Source organism: Balaenoptera physalus (genome assembly GCF_965194825.1).
Source record: "Balaenoptera physalus genome assembly, chromosome: 1".
NCBI lineage: Eukaryota > Metazoa > Chordata > Mammalia > Artiodactyla > Balaenopteridae > Balaenoptera > Balaenoptera physalus.
Genome location: NC_138882.1, coordinates 167,747,206 through 167,766,672, shown reverse-complemented (window position 1 = coordinate 167,766,672; position 19,467 = coordinate 167,747,206). Strand labels below are relative to the sequence as shown.

The window sequence follows — 19,467 nt, the reverse complement described above, 5'->3', positions numbered from 1 at the left end:
CCTTAGCATTCCTCTCATTTCCCTTTCTGTAATCCTTGTCCCTGTTCCTTAGGAAGGGAGGGTTGGGTTTTGAAGGAAAGATAGAGTGACTGCAGGAAGTGGAACATGCTTGAGAGCCAGCCAGTGCCTGCCATGGTAACACACAAACACACAGCCTGTGCGTATTAGTGTGATGATAGCACACGGTCCACATGATGTCAGTTACACACAGCTTCACTCAACATCCTCTGGGTATAGACCAGCCCACACTCAGTTAGTCCAGGCCCTCATGGCTTCAGAAATATCTTGAGCCCTTCTCAGGTGGAACTCATGATGCCCAACCCCAGTGTCAGGCAACTCTCTCTGTCGGGCCAGTTTGTGTCTCCAACTTCCTCAGACCTTGGCTTGGCAGTGGGAGTTACCAGCTGGGGGAAGCCTGAGTGAAGTAAGCACCCTCAGAGGGGCTTTGATCCAGAAACGTGCAGAGAGGCTGTGATGGCCCCCAACTCACACACACACACACACACACACACACACACAGGTACTGACATATGTGTGCACATGAGCCAGCAGGCTTGAGTCTGCAGCTCGCAAACTTCTTCCACCTTCAAGACTGCCCACCTCATCCATAGTCCAGTGAGGCGGTTAGAGAAAGGACTGATACCCATTTTACAGACGGGAAGCTGAGGCCGAGGAGGAGTAGTGCTTTGCTCAAAGGCAAAGGTGCAATAGAGCCGAGAGCAAACTAGGGCCCTATGTCCCAGCCTCGAATCCTTCTCTGTTTCAAGGTGACTCGGAGCTTCGAGCCTAGAAAGCGATCAGACCAGCGCAGGTTGGAATCACAACCCTATATCCTTCCCAGGGGGTTGCGCCAAAGCCACGCCTCCTCTTGGGCTGTCGCTGGAGAGCTGGGAGAAAGCGGCCCTAGCGTGTCTCTTTAATGCGCGCCCCCGGAGGCCCGGCGCGCCCCCGCCACTATAACTGGAGTGCATGGAGCAAGCTGCGTTCAGAGGAAGAAGGGCGGGCGCTGGGCGCCCATTGACCGACTTTTCCAAGTGCGATCAGCGCCCGTCCGGCCCACATCCCGCCCCCATGGACCCGCCCAGGGGCGCCCACTGCTGAGGACCCGATGCCTGTTGGGCTCGGGGCTGGGTTGCACCCCGCCACCGCAAAGTGACCCCCCGCGGGCCGTGCAGGCTCCCAGCACCTCTTCCCGCAGAGCTCGCCGTCGGGCGAGGGCTCCGCCGCCGCCACGCCTCGCGCCCCGCGCTGCCCGCCCCATGCTGGTGCACACTTACTCTGCCATGGTGAGTAGTCTCGGGCCCGGTGACACCGGGGCGTACCGGGCCGGGGATCCGGGAGCCTGAGTGCTGAACCTTCCGAACCTCCTCCTCCAACGAAATTTCGGAGGGAGGGGGCCACGGCGACTCCGCCCGCTGAGAACTTTGCGCGCCGGAGACCGCTGTCCCCAGCCCAAGGCTCCCGCGCCCACGGGTCATTCAGAGATAGACCTCGGGCCCCGGGAAGCGGGCAGGACGGCAGCTGGCCCCTCGGGAGCTGCGGAGGGTCCTTTCGGGCTGGGTCCTTTCAGCTGCCGATGGGTCGCCTAACGCGCCCCTCTTCTTCCCCAGGAGCGCCCCGACGGGCTGGGCCCAGCGGCTAGCGGGGCCCGCCTGTCGTCGCTGCCCCAGGCGGCCTACGGGCCGGCGCCGCAGCTCTGCCACACGCCGACCGCCGCCGCCGCTGACTTCCAGCCGCCCTACTTCCCGCCGCCCTACCCGCAGCCGCCACTGCCCTACGGCCAGGCGTCCGACGCCGCCGCCGCCTTTCCCCACCTGGCCGGGGACCCGTACGGTGGCCTGGCGCCCCTGGCACAGCCGCAGCCTCCGCAGGCTGCCTGGGCCGCGCCCCGCGCCGCCGCCCGCGCCCACGAAGAGCCGCCCGTCCTGCTGGCGCCGCCCGTCCGCGCCCTGGGCCTCGACCCGCGCCGCGACTACGCCGCCGCTGTGCCGCGGCTCCTGCACGGCCTGGCCGACGGCGCGCACGGCCTGGCCGACGCGCCCCTCGGCCTTCCCGGGCTGGCGGTGCCGCCGGGCCTGGAGGACCTGCAGGTGAGGCCCGAAGGGTCCGGGATGGGCCAGCATCCGCTGCGGTGACTTAGGACCTGGCTGGAGGCAAAGAGTGACCAATGCAGGAACCCAACTTTTCTCCCAGCCTGCCACTTCTTGCTCGTGACTCCCAGGATGCGTCCCACGTCCTGAGTTAGACGCTGCCTGGCCTTTCGGGCGGCCTGGCACTGAGTCCGTGAGCAGGTGCCTGGATGGCGGCAACCCTTCGCCGAGTAAATGGGCAGGGGCTGAACCACTTCTGTCTCTCTCCGCTGGGCAACGTAGGGTACCTATGCCCAGTCGTGGTCTACTGGAGAAGCCTGTGCCTGGAGCGAAGCGAAGTGGAGGAGTTGCCTGTCTAAGGTTCAAAAATGCCCTTTTTGCACGGCATGGCGAGGCACCCAGGGCTCCAACTCAGCCGCAAATGGTGGAGCGCCGGTGAATCCTGGTCCCGCCCGTCGCCGGCCGCAGGCGACGGGTGGTGCGCGTTGGGTGAAGCAGACAGGACAGGGAGCGGGGACAGCAGGGGCTTGGGAAGCGAAAGGAGACTAGATCTACAAGCGTCCTTACCACCACCCTGTCCTATTTGCAGGCCATGGACGAGCCGGGAATGAGCCTCCTGGACCAGTCTGTGATCAAGAAAGGTAAGGAATGGCGTGCATCTGCCAGGGCAGAACCGGGCGAGATGGTGCAGGCCCCAGCACACAGACCCAGTTTCTTCCCCTGTGGCGTGTCCCTCCTGTGCGTCGCCAAGCTCAGTGGCCACCGGTCACTCTTTACGGCCCAGTGGAGGGGCTGCGGAGGCTGCAGGCCTGGCCAGAGCTTGGGCAGCTGCGGTGGTTGGTGAGTTGGCCCCAGAGCCGGCAGTCTGAGGTGGGCGGGAGCCCCACCACACTCACTTGGCTGGCCTGGCCTTTCCCCACCAAGGTGAGGGCACTCTTTTGGATCTAGAGTTAATTTGCAAAACGAGTTAAACCACTTCTCTGTTTCCTAAGAGGTGTTAATGGGAGTGCTATTCCCATGGATGTCGTTAAATGATTTCCACTTTACCAAGCCTTACCATTTCCTAGCCTGTCTGGTGCTTTCTGCCCCTCCCTTCCTAGCAGGACCTTGGGGGGCCTTGAGGATTCCCCCTCTTTTAGCAGTTTAGGACTATGTGTCGGGCTGTGTGCAGGACGGTCAGGGCCTGGGTGTTGGTGTCTATGTGAGTTTGGGATCCTGTACATGTCTATATGTTGCTTTCCTAGTATTTCTTGGTGTCTCTTGCTGTGAGTGTGTGACGAGTGTCTGTTATGTTGGTGTAATTTCCATGTGTATGGGGGTCAGGGTCCCTGTTGTATCCCAGAATTTGTTCTTCGGCACTGAAGATCTTTAAGCATGTAGGGTTGCTCCCTGTGTATTTTCAGGATGTTTGTGTCTCTCTGCCCTTGGAAAAGCTAGGGGTTTGAGATGTGCCCTCCAGTGGATTTTCGGGCTTGAGTTCTGACTGTGACAGGGAAAGGTGAGAAAGACAGAGATTCAGAGAGGCCCAGTGATAAATTTGGGGCAGGTGCAGAGAGGAATATGGAGGCACAGACAAGCCTGCTGTACCTGGGGCAGGCACTGCTCCCCCCGGGATTGGCTCAAGTTGTTTTTCAAACGAGTGAATTCAAGCCTGGGCTCTGTTTGCCCTCCTTGAGTCCCGGGGAGGGGTTGGGGGGAGCTGGATTTCAGGAGTTGAGGCTGAGTTACCTGGGGCTGGGAGTTAGCTGGACCACCTGGTGTACGTGTGCGGAAGATGAGGAGACAGGCCTCCCAGAACTTGGGAGAAGGGGGCTCCAGGTATTGGGGCTGTTACCTGGAGCTGGGGGTTGGGGGAGGCTGCCTGCAGTCCGGGCAGAGGTGTACACTCAGAGCCAGCTCCTTGCTGGCGGCCGCTGCCTTGCTTTAGTGGATTTTTTTGAACCCGACGGGAGAGCTCGGTCTGCAGCGGCAAGAGCCTGCCGCTGTGCTTTCCACCTGGAGATTCAATCATGGTCTTGATCCCCAGTTCTGACTCCTGCCCTGGCTCCGCAGGCTACGGGGGCTCGGGCTCACTGACTCCCTCCGGGAGGCCAGGACCTTGCATTTTGGGAAGGAGCTTGGGGATTTCTGCCCTGGGGGAGGGTAGAAGGATCAGGTGGGGCTCTGAGTACCTTAAACCCCAATCCCCTGGCCAGAGCCAGGACAAAAGACTGGCTACCAAGAAGGAACCAAAATTGCCTCGAGTTAGTTTCTCTCAAAGGACATCAGCTTTCATAAATCCCGGGTCCTAGGGGTGCGCCGGGATCCCCAAAGAACACAGTGAGTGCAGCCTGGACTGTCCCGAGTGCTGCCCACGGGCTCCGGCGGGTGGGGGGTGGACGTGGGCGCTGGTGCTGTTCGGGATGTCGCCGACGCGGGCGCGCACACCGGCCGGACACCAGTGTCAGCCCGTCGGTGGCCCAGTGGAGCCTGGCGACCTGAGCTGGGGACTGCGCCCTGGGGGCCCCAACCCGGACGTCGAGTCACAGCCCGGAGCAATGCAGCAAAAGGGGAGGGGCGAGAGCCGGGGCTCCCAACGGAAGGAAGAGGCTGGTTCCTGAGTCTCGAGCTTGTCCTTCGGCTGGAGTGGCGAGCCTTTGAGGAGAGAGGGTCATTGCGGCAGAGCCAATCTGCGAGGTCGGGACCTCGGGGCGGGGTGCGTGGGCGGGGGACCCAGCTGTGGCTAAGCAGGTGGCCCGGTTGGAGCCCTGCGCCCTGGAGCCTCCACGCCCCACGCGGCGGGTAATTTTCGTTCGGGCCCTCCGCAGTCGCTGCGGAACTCCGGCCACGCCGCCAGCCACTCGGGCGCAGTTGATTAGCGTCCTTCTTCGCCCTCAGGCCCTTCTGAAGGCATCGGGAGCCCCGGTCAAGTCCTGAAGTCCTCTGGCACCTACCAGGGGCGGTGGAAGACCATCCCACTCAGACCCGGGCCCTGGAATTATAGAAGGTCGTTCTTGGCTAGCTGAAGCAAAGGATTCATTCCTCCAACTCCTCCCGGCCCTGGCGGGAGGGGCAGCTGTGTCACGGGCGATTGGAGTCCTAGGTTGTGAAAGGGAGGCGGCCCCAGCCCTGCACCAGAAGCAGCCTTGCTACCGCAGGGAGGCCTCGGGTCTCGACTTCGACAGTGCGTCCAGGGAGGTTGTAAAATCTTCACTACTCCACGCAGGGGAGGGGAGGCGAAGTCCCCGCCCCACCACACACTTCCAGGTCGGCAGCCCGTCGTAGCCAGGGTTGCGTGGGGCAAGGATGGCAGATGGGGCTGAGGCTGACCCGAAGGGAAGTGGGGAGCCCTCAGTTTTCTGCCCACGTTTGTCACTTTCAGTTTTGTGACCTGTCCTAGGGGCACAGAAAGCAGGCGGGACTGGCCTGAGAGACAGACATGGACAGGAATATTTCCCAGCCAAGAAAGGCAGTGAACAGGGTCTGTATACCTTGTAGTAGGAGCTCAGAAGAGAAGCAGTGAGTGCCTGAACTTGGGAGGCTTCCTGAAGGAGAGACAGCAGGGGGCTCAGTAGGTGCTCAGGAGATTTGTTGAATGAACGGTTTTGAAGTCTGAGTGCATTTGGAGAGGGGGTGTACAAAGGGCCGAGCTACTTTCACTCCATTAGGAACAGCACGTGCGTATGCCCTCTCTTTGGAAGGCCAGACAGGTTTAAAAAGGTTAAAAATCTCCGTGGGTTTCAGGCTATACAGTCACAGCTGGAGGGGAGTGGTTTGGGGATGAGAATTGAGATAGTCCTCCTTTCCTCCGAAGAGAGGAGGTAGTTGCCTAATTGGGGGTGGGGAATCCCTCTCTGCTGGGCTCTGTTGTCCAGTCTCAGGACAGGGGATGATGTAAATTCTCTGCTCTCCCTGGATCTGAGGAAAGAAAAGGGAGATGGGGAGTTTCTGGGATTCCAGGTGAATCTACAAGCAGGGCCAGGACTGGGGTGAGGTAAGTGAGGAACTCACTTGAGGCAAGATTTAGGAGGGCGCCTAAAAGCTCAGTAATCAAGATAAATAATACATCTTAGTGCAATATGTTTAAGATTTTTTAATGCAAAAAATATCCACAATAAACGAAATATCAAAATTTTACGTAAAGACGGAATCTGACCCTGCACTTCTACAGCCCTGCCTCACTTGCCTCCCAGGCTACCGTTGGCCCCAGAATGAGACTAAAAAACCGGTGCCCATGCAGATAGACTGTGGACTGTACCTGAGGGCACCATAGAGCAGGGCAGTGAACCGTAGCAGTTATATTTAAAAGAAACCCTCTAGGGGAGAGGGAAGAGGGGAGGGGGAAGATAGGAGTAGGGGATTAAGAGGTACAAACTTACTATGTATAAAGTAAATAAGCTTCAAGGATATATTGTACAACACAGGGAACATAGCCATTATTTTATAATAACTATAAGTGGAATATATCTTTAAAAATTGTCAATCATTATGTTGTACACTTGGAACTTATATAATATTGTACATCAACTATACCTCAATTAAAAAAATAAAAGAAACCCTCTAGCAGTTGGTGAGAAGGAAACTTAACCAGCAGGTCCCACTGGGGAGATGAGGGGACTCAAGTGGGCTGGGAGGAGGGTCACGACCCCTCCTGTCTGCCTTCCTCCTGCTGCCCCTTCCCCCCAGGCTTTGGACCAGTGGTACCTTAAGTGTGATCTAAGGGACCACATGCATCAAATCCCCAGGGGTGCTTGTTAAAAAATGCAGATTTCCTGGACACCATTTCACATCTACTGAATGAGAATCCCTGGAATTATGGCCCTGGAACTTCATTTCTTTAACTGATTGACTGAAGTAAAGTGTACATACCTGAAATTCACCCATTGGAAGAGTACAGTTCGATGATTTTTAGTAAATTTATAGAGTTGTGTAACCATTACCACAGTCTGTTTTTTTTTTTAATAAATTTATTTATTTATTTATTATTATTTTTTAAATCAACAAGTATTTATAGCCTCTTACAATTTCTTTTTTTTTTTTTTTTTTTAAATCATCACCTTTTTTGACCAGGATTCTTTCTTTCTTAATTTATTTATCTATGGCTGTGTTGGGTCTTCGTTTCTGTGCGAGGGCTTTCTCTAGTTGCGGCAAGTGGGGGCCACTCTTCATCGCGGTGCGCGGGCCTCTCATTATCGCGGCCTCTCTTGTTGTGGAGCACAGGCTCCAGACGCGCAGGCTCAGTAATTGTGGCTCACGGGCCTAGCTGCTCCGCGGCACGTGGGAGCTTCCCAGACCAGGGCTCAAACCCGTGTCCCCTGCATTGGCAGGCAGATTCTCAACCACTGCGCCACCAGGGAAGCCCACCACAGTCTGTTTTAAGACATTTCTAACACCCTCCAAAATTCCTCCATTCCCAATTGTAAATAATTCCCACTCCAGCCCTTAGGCAACCACTGATCTGCTTTCTGTCTACATGTTTGCACATACTGGACATGTTATATAAATGGAACATATAAATATGCTGACTTTTGCATCTAGCTTCTTGTACTTATAATGTTTTTGAGGTTCATCTGTGTTGTAGGCTGTATCAGTAGGTCACTCCTTTTTAATTGGTTAGTAGTACTCCATCATGTGGATGTAACACATTTTGTTTATTCATTCATCAGTTGATGGACACTGGGGTTGTTTCCACTTTTTGGCTAGGATAAATAATGCTGCTATGATCATTTACACACATGTCTTTGTGTGGACATAATGTTTTCACCGCTCTTGAACTCCTAGGAGTGGAATGTCTGGATTTTATGGTAAGTTTGTCTTTAATTTTTTAAAGAAACTCCCAAGCTGTTTTCTAAAGTGGCTGTACTGTTTTACATTCCCACCAAGAAAGTGTGAGACTTCCAGTTTCTCCACATTGTCATCTGCACTTGATATGTCTGTCTTTTTGATTATAGCCTTCCTGATGGTACCTCAGTATCCTTTTAATGTGCATTTCCCTAATGACCGAAGATGTTGAGCACTTTTCCATGTGCTTACTAGCCATTCATATATCATTTTAAGTGAAATGTCTACTCACATATTTTGAACATTTTCTAATTGGGTTGTATATCTTACTATTGAATTATAAGAATTCTTTATGTATTCTTTATGTATTCTGGATACACATCCCTGATAAGATACAGGATTTGGAAATATTTTCTTCAAGTCTATGGTTTGTGTTTTCATTTTCTTAATAGTGTCTTTTCAGGTGCAAAAGTTTTTGATTTTGATGAAATCCAGTTTATCATTATTTTCTTTTATGGATCATGCTTTTGGTGTTATATTAGGAACTCTTTGCCTAACCCAAGGTCATAAAGATTTTTCTCCTGTATTTTCTTCTAGAAAGACTTGCAATTTTAACCAACTTTCCAACAGAGTCTATTGCACACTCCCCAGAATCAGTGGTCAGACCATATGTACCACCTGTGGACAGAGTGTGTAGACTTGTGTGTGTGTGAGAGTCTTGTCTGATAGATTGGCTAACTAGGAGCTCTGTCGGTAGGACAATCCTATGTCTGTAGGAGTGTGTACATGTGAATGGCTTCTGTGTTCATGACCAGGGGGACACCATGGGTAGACCACTTCAGCTTTAGGACTCACTGTGGTGTGGGAGACAAACACCGGTCCCTGCTTTGCAATCTGCGCTAGTTAATTCCCACCTTCATGACTGCTCCTGTCCCAGGCTACCTGCTTCCCTAACCCTGGCCTCCAAACCTCTGTCATTTTTGAAGGAAGAGGCTCTGAGGAAAAGGGTACAGACAAGTGGGGAAAGTAACAAAGTCTGTAATTCATATACGCAAACACATGTCCACCTGTCATGTGCTACATTAGCCGCACCTATGTTTGCATAAATCTGGCATATACTCTATGTTTAAATATATCAACAGGAGCAAAAGCACTTGCAGATATCCTTACGCGCGTTGCCACATTCTTGCAACAGTCAGGCAGAGCCTATGTGTCTGTAGCTGGGGCTCAGTATTTGTTGTTGAGTAAGTGTGCATACGCACAGTCTCACCCTCAGTGCTCTATGGCAGGGCATGTAGTTTTTATGTATAGACGTTTGTGTAACACGTGTGCTCACATATGTCCCTGTTTGTACATGCACCAACAGCTTCACCCAGCTTTGATCTCTCTCCCCTCTCACAGTGCCTGGCCTCAGGTGTCCCCAGATTTTAATAAAAGCTGGATAGAGGAGGCTGCTGGGGGAGAGAAGAATTTTCTGTTCCTCTGACCATTCCCTCTGGCTAGGAGTCATGGGAGAGAGGACAGTCACTTTGCCCTTCTTGTTAATTTATTAATTCATAGTTTTAGTTTTTTAAGTCGAGCTTGAGGTATAATTTACATATAGTACAGTTCACCCTTTTTAGATGTGCATTTCTATGAATTTTGACAAATGTAAACATATAGTCAAGATATGAAATATATTAGAGAATAGTTCCATCACCCCAGAAAGTCCCCTCAAGGCAGAGGGACACAGGTGATGAGGGAGCCCGTGCACGGGCCCGGGAGACACTGGGTGGGGGTGGGGGGCATGGCTGCTATTGCGTGTCCAGTGTCAGCGTGTCTGTTGGGTCAGGACATTCTTGCTCTTCACTCTGGGGCGGAGGCTGGGATTAGGATAAGGGGAGTGAGGCAGGGTCGTGCAAGAGCAGGATCAGAGCCTGCTTCTATGTAAATTTGTGATATTGTGTCACCGTGGATTTTCACATTAAATTTTTACTTTTAAAAATATTGCATTAAAATACTGTTTGTCTTGATTGCTGAGTTTTTTGGTGCCTCCTTAAATTTTGCACCCAAGACAAGCACCTCACCTGCCTCACCCTAGTTTTGGCCCTGCTCTGGGGACAGCGAACTTGCCTGGGGTAGGGTGTGTGCTGCTACTCTCTCCACCTCCCCCCACCTCTCCACTTCTCCCACTCAGCCCCATCCACGACCTGTTGACCCTTCGCTGGTGCCTGAATAGGGACGACCCAGGGAGGAAGGGCAGTTTTACCATCAATTGCTAAAAAAGGAATGAGGTTCCCCTACCCACCCTCCCCCACCCCCACCCCGTGCATATATTGGCTGTGAGCCTTCACTCTTTCTACCATTCCACGTTTCAAGGGCCCTTGCTTCACTCATTTATTCCACATTCACTGACACCACCTTGTGCCAAGACCCTGCTCTCAGGCACTCCCAGTTGGTGGGGGAGACAGAGGAGGAAGCAGACATGAGGTTCAGTGTGGTAAGGACAGCGACAGAGGGTGAAAAGGAGCAGAGGGTGAGAGCTTAGGAAGCTTTGCATTGGGGGTGGTGCCCGGACTGAGGCTTGAGAAGGAAGAGGCCCTGCTTAGTAAAATGGAGAAGGGCGCCTGAGACAGACAGCTAGCAGTTCTGCGGGGCTTAAAGAGCCCACACACTGGTGAGCTAGTCGTCCCGCATCCCAAGTGGTGCTTCACACGTTCCATTTGACCTGTCCTGGGTTTTTAAATTTTTGAATCAGTTGCCAATGTTTAAAAATCCAGGGACTTCCCTGGCAGTCCAGTGGTTAGGATGCTTCCATTGCAGGGTACATGGGTTCAATCCCTGGTCGGGGAACTAAGATCCCACAAGCTGCACAGTGTGGCCAAAAAATAATAGTAATAAAATAATAATAAAGTAAAAATCCAGAGATTTCACCTAGAAATCTCAAATCCTTGTCTCACCAGCAAAAACAGAAACGAAAAACAAACAAACCAAGAGTTACGGCAATGTTGGTGTATCCTGCATGGTAACACTCGGCCAAGTAGCAGGTCTCCCACATCTCACTTACTTATGTTAACTCCTGTGCTCCCCCCTTTGAAGTCTAGAACTGTGCTGTCCACTGTGGGAGCCACAGGCCACGTGTGGCTATTGAGCACTTGAAATGTGGCTAGTCCGAATTAGGATGGGCTATAAGTGTAAAATACGTGTTGAATTTTGAAGACCAAGTACAAGAAAAGAATGTAAAATAGCTCATTAAGGGATTCCCTGGTGCCGCAGTGGTTGAGAATCCGCCTGCCAATGCGTGGGGCATGGGTTCAAGCCCTGGTCCGGGAAGATCCCACATGCTGCGGAGCAACTAAGCCCATGCACCACAACTACTGAACCTGCGCTCTAGAGCCCACGAGCCACAACAACTGAAGCCCGCGCACCTGGAGTCCGGAGGAGCCACTGCAATGAGAAGCCCGCGCACTGCAATGAAGAGTAGCCCCCGCTCGCCACAACCAGAGAAAAGCCCACGAGCATCAATGAAGACCCAACGCAGCCAAAAATAAAATAAATTAAAAAAAAAATAGCTCATTAATAATTTTTAAAATATCGATTGTATGTTTCAGTGATAATATTTTTATTTTTTATTTATTTTTAACATTTTTAAAATTTTTATTCTTTTTTTTTTTGGCTGTGTTGGGTCTTTGTTGCTGCACGTGGGCTTTCCGTAGTTGCAGTGAGCGGGCGCTACTCTTCGTTGTGGTGCCCGGGCTTCTCATTGCGGTGGCTTCTCTTGTTGTGGAGCATGGGCTCTAGGAGCATGGGTTTCAGTAGTTGTGGCTCGCAGGCTCTAGAGTGCAGGCTTAGTAGTTGTGGCTTAGTTGCTCCGCGGCATGTGGGATCTTCCCGGACCAGGGCTCGAACCCGTGTCCCCTGCATGGGCAGGTGTATTCTTAACCACTGTACCACCAGGGAAGTCCCGATAATATTCTTATATATGCGGTAAATAAAATATATTAAAATTGGTATTAACATGTTTCTTTTTAAAAATAGGGCTACCAGAAAATATAAATTTATATATGTGCCTTACAGTATATTTGTATTGGTCAGTGTGGGTCGAGAGCCTAAACGGCAGATGGAGGACCTGGCAAAAGGGGTAGGCAGGGCCGGACCACAAAGGAGGGTGAAGGAGGGCACTATGACAGTTAAGAATGTGAACTTTAAAGTCCATTGTCAGAGGTCAAGACCCATGTCTGCTCCTTATTGCTGTACTATCTTAACTTCTTTGAACTTTTAGTTTCTTCATCTTGAAATGGGGACAGAAAATAGCATCTCCACAGAGCTGTTACTGTGAAGCACTTGGTATATAGTTGGCACTCACTGAAGGACAGGCAGCATCATTCTGCTCAGCTGTGGAGCTGGAATTTAATTCTCAGGCACTGACGGGTTCTAGGCTGGGGAGTGATGGGTGTTTCAGAAAGATCCCTCTGGAGCAGGGGCTGTGCAGAAATTCAGGTGGGAAATGAGTGAGCGTCCCAGTACACCTGGAGAAGTGGCTGCATCCAGGGCACGCGGAGAAAAGAAAGCCCTACTACGTGGTGATGGATGGGATGTGGTGGGAGAGGGCAGTGTGGAGGGCCTCACTGCGGTTTCTGGCTGGGCGATGGGATGGAGGGTTTGAATGTGCATCCAGAGAGGGAAAAGCTGGAGGGGCTCTGCCAGGCCAGGGACTGGGCCAGCCTTGCTTACCTCTGCCTTCCCAAGGCTTAGCACAGTTCCTGGCACACAGGTGCTCAGCAAATATTTGCCAAATGACTGGAGGGCCAAGTGCTGCCTTTGAGACCATAGTCCAGGGCTTGCTACTGGTACTAAGTCTACCAGCTGTGTGATCTCAGGCACATTCCTTCACCTCTCTGGGCTTCAGTCTCCTCATCTGTAAAATGGGAATAATAAACATAGCCCCATGGTGGGTTGTTCTGAGGATTCAGTGAGGTTATCTGTATGGTGAGTGCTCAGTGACTATTGGCCTCAGGCTCCCCACTTGATCCCCCTCCCCAAACACACAAGGCCTGCCTTTTCTACCAAGGCTCTCACTTCCTTGAAAGAAGAGAAGCCCAAGGGGAAGCAAGTGCCTCAGTCATTCTCCCTTCCCCCTGAGGCTTAGCAGGAGAATGGAGGTTAGACTGCAGGAAGAACTTTCTTTAGAGCCAGGAGTGTCCAAATGGGTGTTAAAAAATAAACTCAGATTTCCTTCCCTGTCCTTCATAGATATTAGTAGATAATTAGAGAGCATTTGGGGGAGGGGGTGATAGGGTGTGTCTCTTCATTCTTGGTCTCCTTGAGCATCCATCCCAGAGAGACTTGGCAGGAAAGGGGCCAGGGCTGGAGGCCTAATGGGGCCATAACCTCCCTGTCCCTGGGATGTGGGAGTCCAAGGCCCCTAGGGATCTGGGGTTGTGGGTGAGACATGGGGATCACAAGTGAGCGGGGGTAATCAGGGATTGCTTGTGATTGCGCAAATCTGGTTGGGCTCTGCTGCGGTGACCCAGGAATCCTGCCTCCAGCTCATACTCCATTTCCTTATTTCCAACTCCCTCTCTGATTACACATGGCAAAACTCCAAGACTGCTGAAGCTGTTTGAGTTTTAACAGGGAACCAGCCTGACTCAGTGAAAAAACAGGAGTTCAAGAGCCAGAGAACTTTGCGTTTAATGTCTACCACCCATTAGCTGAGTGAGCTAGAGTGAGTCACGTTAACCTCATTGTGCTTCAGTCTCTTCCCTTGTAGAGCAGGGATAGTAGAACCTCCTTCCGAAAGGTGCTGGGACATACAGATGCAGCTGTGTGTGCACAGCATGCTAGCACGGGGCCCAGCACACAGCTGGTGCTTCAGCAATGCGCTCATGCCACAGCTGGCTAGTGCCCGTGTCCGGTGGCCCCTGGCTCAGTGTTGTCTCTCTCTCCCTTGCTCTTGCTTCTGCTTCACAGTCCCCATCCCCTCCAAAGCCAGCAGCCTTTCGGCCCTCTCATTGGCCAAAGACAGCTTGGTTGGCGGCATCACGAACCCCAGTGAGGTCTTCTGCTCCGTGCCAGGCCGGCTCTCTCTGCTCAGCTCGACGTCCAAGTACAAGGTGACAGTGGGGGAGGTCCAGCGGCGACTCTCACCTCCCGAGTGCCTCAATGCCTCTCTCCTGGGTGGTGTCCTTCGCAGGTAGGAAGGCCAGCCCACAACTTCGTGCACAGTGCCAAAGCTAAAATGTGTGGTCGTTTCAGACTTTCTCAGGGGATCGGAGAGGGGCCGGCCCCACCCCAGGCCACAGGGTCATCTCCACCTCAGTCTCCCTGGGGAATTGTGCATGCTCTCTGGGCAGGCCTAGGTCTTCAGCAGCTCCCATGGGTCTGTGGGCTTGGGGGTCGGGGGTAGAGAGGAGCCCTGGGTACAGAGAAGGGATGGAGGACTCACCCACACTGGACACGACGGACAAGGCTGGGTCTGGGGAAGGGAGAGTGCCATCTTCACCCCATCCCTCAGGAAGAGGAGCCCCAGGACCTAAGGCCCATTCCCTGTGTCAGTATAGGCCTCTCTGATGCGTGTGTTTTGGGGTGGGGAGCATGGGGTCCATGGTTTGTCTTCATAGTTGTGTCTGTCTCTCTCTGTGCATGTCCTTGTGCCTGGGTAGGGTATTTCTGCTTCAGGGCTATGAGCTTTGATATGTTTGAGGATAGTGTTTGTGTGTATGCATGTGTGCATGTGTGTGTATATGTGGTGTAGGAGTGGCCAGGAGTATATGTTTCCGTGAGTGTGAGTTTCCTGTGTTACCTTTAGTGAGATGTGTTGGTTACAGTGTTCTACTCTGTGTGAGTGTGTATGTTGTGTGTGTGTGTGACTGCATGCGCACGTGGAGCTAGATATATGTGTGTTTACCTGTCTACCTTTGTGTGGGGCTGCATCTGTGCAGGTGTGGGAGTATCTCCTTATTCCTGGTCTCTTTGAGCATCCCAGAGCAGCTTGTATGAGTCCGTGAATGTCTGTACAAATGTCCCTGGGATCCTGACTTGGTGTGAACATGTGTCTCTGACTGTGTCCCTGGGTGTTTGAGTCTGTGTGTCTGTCTCTATTGGTGTGTGTGTCTCTATTCTTGGCCCTCAGTGTGTGTTCATCTGTGTATGTGTCTATGTGCCCCTGGGCAGCTGTGTAACAGTGTCTCCCCATGTGTGTGTGTTTCCCTGTGTGTCCCTGGGTAGCTGTGTTGGTGTGCTCAGGTGGGAAAAAGGACCCTAAGATGCTGGTCCATCCTGCCCCACCTTGGGCTGTCCCTGTTATTGAGAGGATTAGGGAGAAGTGAGGGGTTCCTGGAGCTGCGTGCTAGGCCCCCCCATTCCCGTCTTGGCTGCAAAACCAGTGAGATTAGGAGGAGATTGGGATCAGGTAAATAGAGACCCCAGAGTGTCCCCAGGGCCAGACCCAAGCCTCAGCAGGGTTGGTGGAGGCAGCAAGGCCCTGTTGGGTCACTTAGCATACATGCTTCATCTTGTCTTCATAGTGTGTGTCTGTCTTTCTGTGTGCATGGCAAGGGCCAAGTCCAAGAATGGGGGCCGGTGCCTGCGGGAACGGCTGGAGAAGATTGGGCTCAACTTGCCAGCTGGTCGTCGCAAGGCCGCCAATGTGACACTGCTGACTTCACTAGTAGAGGGTGAGGCCTGAGGGGACCTGTGTCATCCAGTGTGACTGTGTGTGGCTGTCTCTAATGCAGGAGGGTGTGTTTAGTCGTGTGTGTTCTCTGTGCACCATGTATAAGTAAGGGGTGTGTGTGATATATGTGTACAGTCTTTAAGTGTATATGCAAGCACACATGTGCATGTGCTGGTGCAGTAGAGAGCGTGTGTGTGTGTGTGTGTGTATGGGGGGAAGAGTGGCCAGTGTTTGGATGTGGTGAAGAGATGAGGGGGTCAGAGTCCCTTCCTTGGAGGCTGGTGACTCTCAGCTCGATCATCTTGAGTTCAGGCTCTGGGACAACTGGTGGGCTCAGCTCCCACCCCTGAGCGCAGAGCCCATCTGAGGTAGCCCCAAGGGAGGGCAGCGGGGTTGCGTCTAGAGCTGAGGGGGAATCAAGAGAAGATATATATAGAAGCAGGATGGCGCCGGTCAGGGGTTGAAGGGTCAAGGCCGTGCTCCAGGCTCAAAGGTACACCTGGCTGTAGTCACGGCTCATCTCTCTGCCTCCCCTCCCTCCTAGGAGAGGCTGTACACCTGGCCCGAGACTTTGGCTACGTCTGTGAGACCGAGTTCCCAGCCAAGGCAGCTGCCGAGTACCTGTGCCGCCAGCATGCTGACCCTGGGGAACTGCACAGCCGCAAGAGCATGCTGCTGGCCGCCAAGTGAGTGAGGGCGCCATGCACTGGCTGTCATGGGTGCCGTGTACAGGCACATGTTGGTGCAATGCACAGACACAGACACCAAGCATGGGCACAATGGATACCACTCGTGTACATGTGATGTACACATGGTACATGCGGCACTGCACACAGGCACACCTAGGCTCCATGCTGTGCACGTGAAAGGGCACACATGGATACATGTGAACATATCTGGGTTCTATACATCAGCACAGTGTCACAGACAGGCTTACATAAGTCCATGTGTGGGCACCACCAGCCCCAGTCCCGTCATGGGTCTGAGGTTCTCTGGCCTTGCTCCCCCTGCCTGAGCCTTGCCAATCAGCCCCTCTGCTCCAGTGACCTCCATCAGGGCACCAACACCCACCCAGACCCCTGGGTTGACCCCCCTTTGTCCTTACTTCACACCTGACCCCTCTGCAAGTCTCACTGATGCCTCCCTCACCACCACTTTCATGCCACCTCAACTCTGGTCTCCCCAGTCTCACTCCTGGACGTTCACCCCAGCGCCCCTCTGTTCCCCTAGCCTCCCTGCACATGCACTGATCCCTACCCAAGAGCCTTCAATGGCTCCCACTGCTACTGCAATTGATTTTCAAACTAGGTTCTGTAGGGATGCCGCAGGGCCTGTTTAATGAACTCGTGTTCCATTAAGATTTAGTTTTTAGAAAGGGTCCCATTGCAAGAAGAGACAGACACGGGGGCGGGTTTGAAAACCACCATTCTATTAAGTCAGACTCCTTTGAGGGCCCCCATAATCTGGTCTGCACAAACTCCACCCACTCCAGCTGACCCACTTGCTCTCTCCTGCCCTCCTGTCCTTGGGCTTGCTCTTCTGCTTAGAACACCATCCAGTCCCCCACCTAACACAGTCCTTCAAATCACAACTCCATCCTCCCGCCTTCGAGGTTTCCTCAAGTCCCCTAGGCAGAATTGGAATCACAGACTCATGGGACTGCCATGACTCATGGGGCCTTTGAGGCTGCTCATATTGGAGCTGGAGAAACGTATTTAGGGCAGGGCTCACCTCACTCATTAATCAGCTAACTCATCAAGCACTTCCTGGGTCCCAGTCATGTCTAAGATGCTGACCAGGTTCCTTGGTGATGCACAGGTGAGACACAAGTGATTCTCCTGCCTGAGCCACATACAGGATGCACAGAGAAATGAATAATGGCTGCAAACTGGAGATGGATTCAAATCCCAGCCTAGTCACTTGGGCAGGTCATCTAAACTGCCTGAAACCACCCAGTTTCCTCTTCCATGTGATGGGAATGATAATAACAGTATAGATTTGTTGTGAGGATTAAGTGAGATGATACACACAGTGTGCTTGGCACAGCATCCAGGCCTCAATTCATGTTCACTGCTAGCTATTATTTCAGTTATTTAAGGCAGATTCTGGATTGTTCCCCAAAAATTTCATAGACAAACCTCTTGAAGCACTGGCTGTTTTGGGTGGAGGTGGCAGTAGGAGAGGGAATCAAGGAAAGTTTCCTGGATAAGGTAGGAGTTGAGCTGGACTTGGAATGTGGGCAGGACACCAACAGAAAAAGAAATCGTAGGGTATTGGCATGTGCTATTTATTAGCTGTGTGATATTGGGCAAATCAGTTAACTTCTCTGAACCTTAGTTTACTTTTCTCTAACACGGGTATGATCATCATTTGTAGACTATTGGGTTAGCAATCATATATATAATGTATACAAAGTACCCAGTATGTGGTGGGTCCTTCCCTGGACTCAGACCTTTGTCCTCTAACCTCTGACCCTCCTTCCCCCACCAGGCAGATCTGCAAGGAGTTTGCAGACTTGATGGCGCAGGACCGTTCACCGCTGGGGAACACCCGCCCAGCACTCATCCTGGAGCCCGGAGTGCAGAGCTGCCTGACACATTTTAGCCTCATCACCCATGGCTTCGGCGGGCCTGCCATCTGTGCTGCCCTCACTGCCTTCCAGAACTACTTGCTGGAGTCACTCAAGGGGCTGGACAAGATGTTTCTAAGCAGTGCAGGCAGTGGGCATGGTGACACCAAGGCTTCAGAGAAGGATGCCAAACATCAGAAGTAACTGCTTCCCCCACCCCATCCCGGGCTCCCAAGGTCTGAAATGAGGTCTCTGCTCCTGGGGGTGGGCCTGACAGGATTAAAAAGTGGGGTTGGAGTCAGGCCACAAAGAGAACATTCCTCCAGAAACCCATGAGTTAGGGGTCTGGGCTGGAGTAAGGGGAGGTGGCCTCTGTGGTGGTTTGTAGATAAGGGCCCAGGCGTCTGCCTCGCGTGTGCAGTGTTCCGACCCTTGACTGCTCAGGAAGGCTTGGACAGGAAATTGCATGGAAAAGCCTGATTCTTGGGCCAGCGCTGCTCGCTAGGGTGCCCATTAGGGTGATGGGTGCTCCTAGAGGCCAAGGCCTTGCTGTTTTTACTAACAGCAGGACAGGAACTAACAAACCAGAGGTGCTACTGAGGAGTTGGTGCCCTTCATCCCAGAATCTCCTACCCCCAGAAAAGGGGTGCTGGCGGGAGGCCCCAGTGGGCTCTTTGGACCCCTGCCACTCTTGGAAAGAAGTGGGCAGGAGGGGCCCTCAAGGAACAGAGAAGATAAACACAAATTGGATAACTTGAATCCAGGCTGTGCGTCAGTCCTGTTGCTGTCTGTCCTATTTATTTATGTTGTAATTTAAAGTTTAAAAATGTTCAGTGCAACTTATTTATCCCAATGAGTTGAGGACTCTTGTTTCAATGTCTTCTGCTCTGCACCAAGATGTCCAGCTGGACCAGGATGGAGAGGGTGTTTTTGCTCGCAAAGGGCTGTTGGTGGGCCGGGAGGGAAGAAAGATGTCAGGGACCCTGAGGTTGTTGCTGGGATTTTGTATTTGCTGTTGTTTCTCTTGACCCTGCAGTCTATGTACCTCCCCAACTCTCAGATTGCTTTCTCATTCTCTTAATAAAACCTTTTCATTGGATATGAAGCTCTCCCTGTCCTTCTTCAGCCCAGGCCTGGATTTGCCTCCCAAGAGGGCAAGGTCAAGGGGGAGAGGCAGGGCCTGGGAATTGGGGGTGGGGGTAGAGTGGTAGGGGGACTATAAGGGGGAAACCTCGGAGTGGGCTGTGGGCACCTGTGTGTGAGGGGGTACGGATGGTGGGTCTATCTGGCTTGTCAGTGTGGCGTGTATGTGTGTGTGTGTGTGTGTGTGTGTGTGTGTGTGTGTGTGTGTGTGTGTGTGTGTGTGTGTAGTGAATCCTGGGGGGGGCTGT

The 19,467-nt window shown here is 52.8% G+C and overlaps 2 protein-coding genes across 6 annotated transcripts in view; one reads left to right on the top strand and one right to left on the bottom strand.

Moving 5' to 3' along the window:
- The window catches only part of KIAA0319L (KIAA0319 like), a 123,275-nt gene extending 121,663 nt beyond the window's left edge, over positions 1 to 1,612 (bottom strand). For all 5 annotated transcript variants that reach the window (XR_014251386.1, XR_014251387.1, XM_082415491.1 and 2 more), the window contains exon 1: positions 1,278 to 1,612. Coding sequence is in view for 3 of the 5 variants with exons in the window: in XM_082415491.1 (XP_082271617.1) it covers positions 1,278 to 1,285 (8 nt within the window). In the remaining 2 variants the exon portion in view is untranslated. The remainder of the gene's footprint in view (positions 1 to 1,277) is intronic.
- On the top strand, positions 807 to 19,175 carry TFAP2E (transcription factor AP-2 epsilon). The gene is made up of 7 exons (XM_082416007.1): positions 807 to 1,286; positions 1,611 to 2,090; positions 2,680 to 2,731; positions 13,803 to 14,025; positions 15,390 to 15,508; positions 16,052 to 16,193; positions 17,998 to 19,175. The coding sequence occupies exons 1-7, from the start codon at positions 1,260 to 1,262 to the stop codon at positions 18,278 to 18,280; spliced, it is 1,326 nt and encodes a 441-aa protein (XP_082272133.1). The 5' UTR covers positions 807 to 1,259; the 3' UTR covers positions 18,281 to 19,175.
- The last annotated feature ends 292 nt before the right edge of the window (positions 19,176 to 19,467 follow it).

Excerpts from the sequence above, each read along its gene's own strand:
- TFAP2E (XM_082416007.1), top strand. The coding sequence starts at position 1,260 with ATGCTGGTGCACACTTACTCTGCCATG. Across the intron at positions 14,026-15,389 it reads CTGGGTGGTGTCCTTCGCAG|GGCCAAGTCCAAGAATGGGG; the intron begins GTAGGAAGGCCA and ends GTGCATGGCAAG. Across the intron at positions 15,509-16,051 it reads GCTGACTTCACTAGTAGAGG|GAGAGGCTGTACACCTGGCC; the intron begins GTGAGGCCTGAG and ends CCTCCCTCCTAG.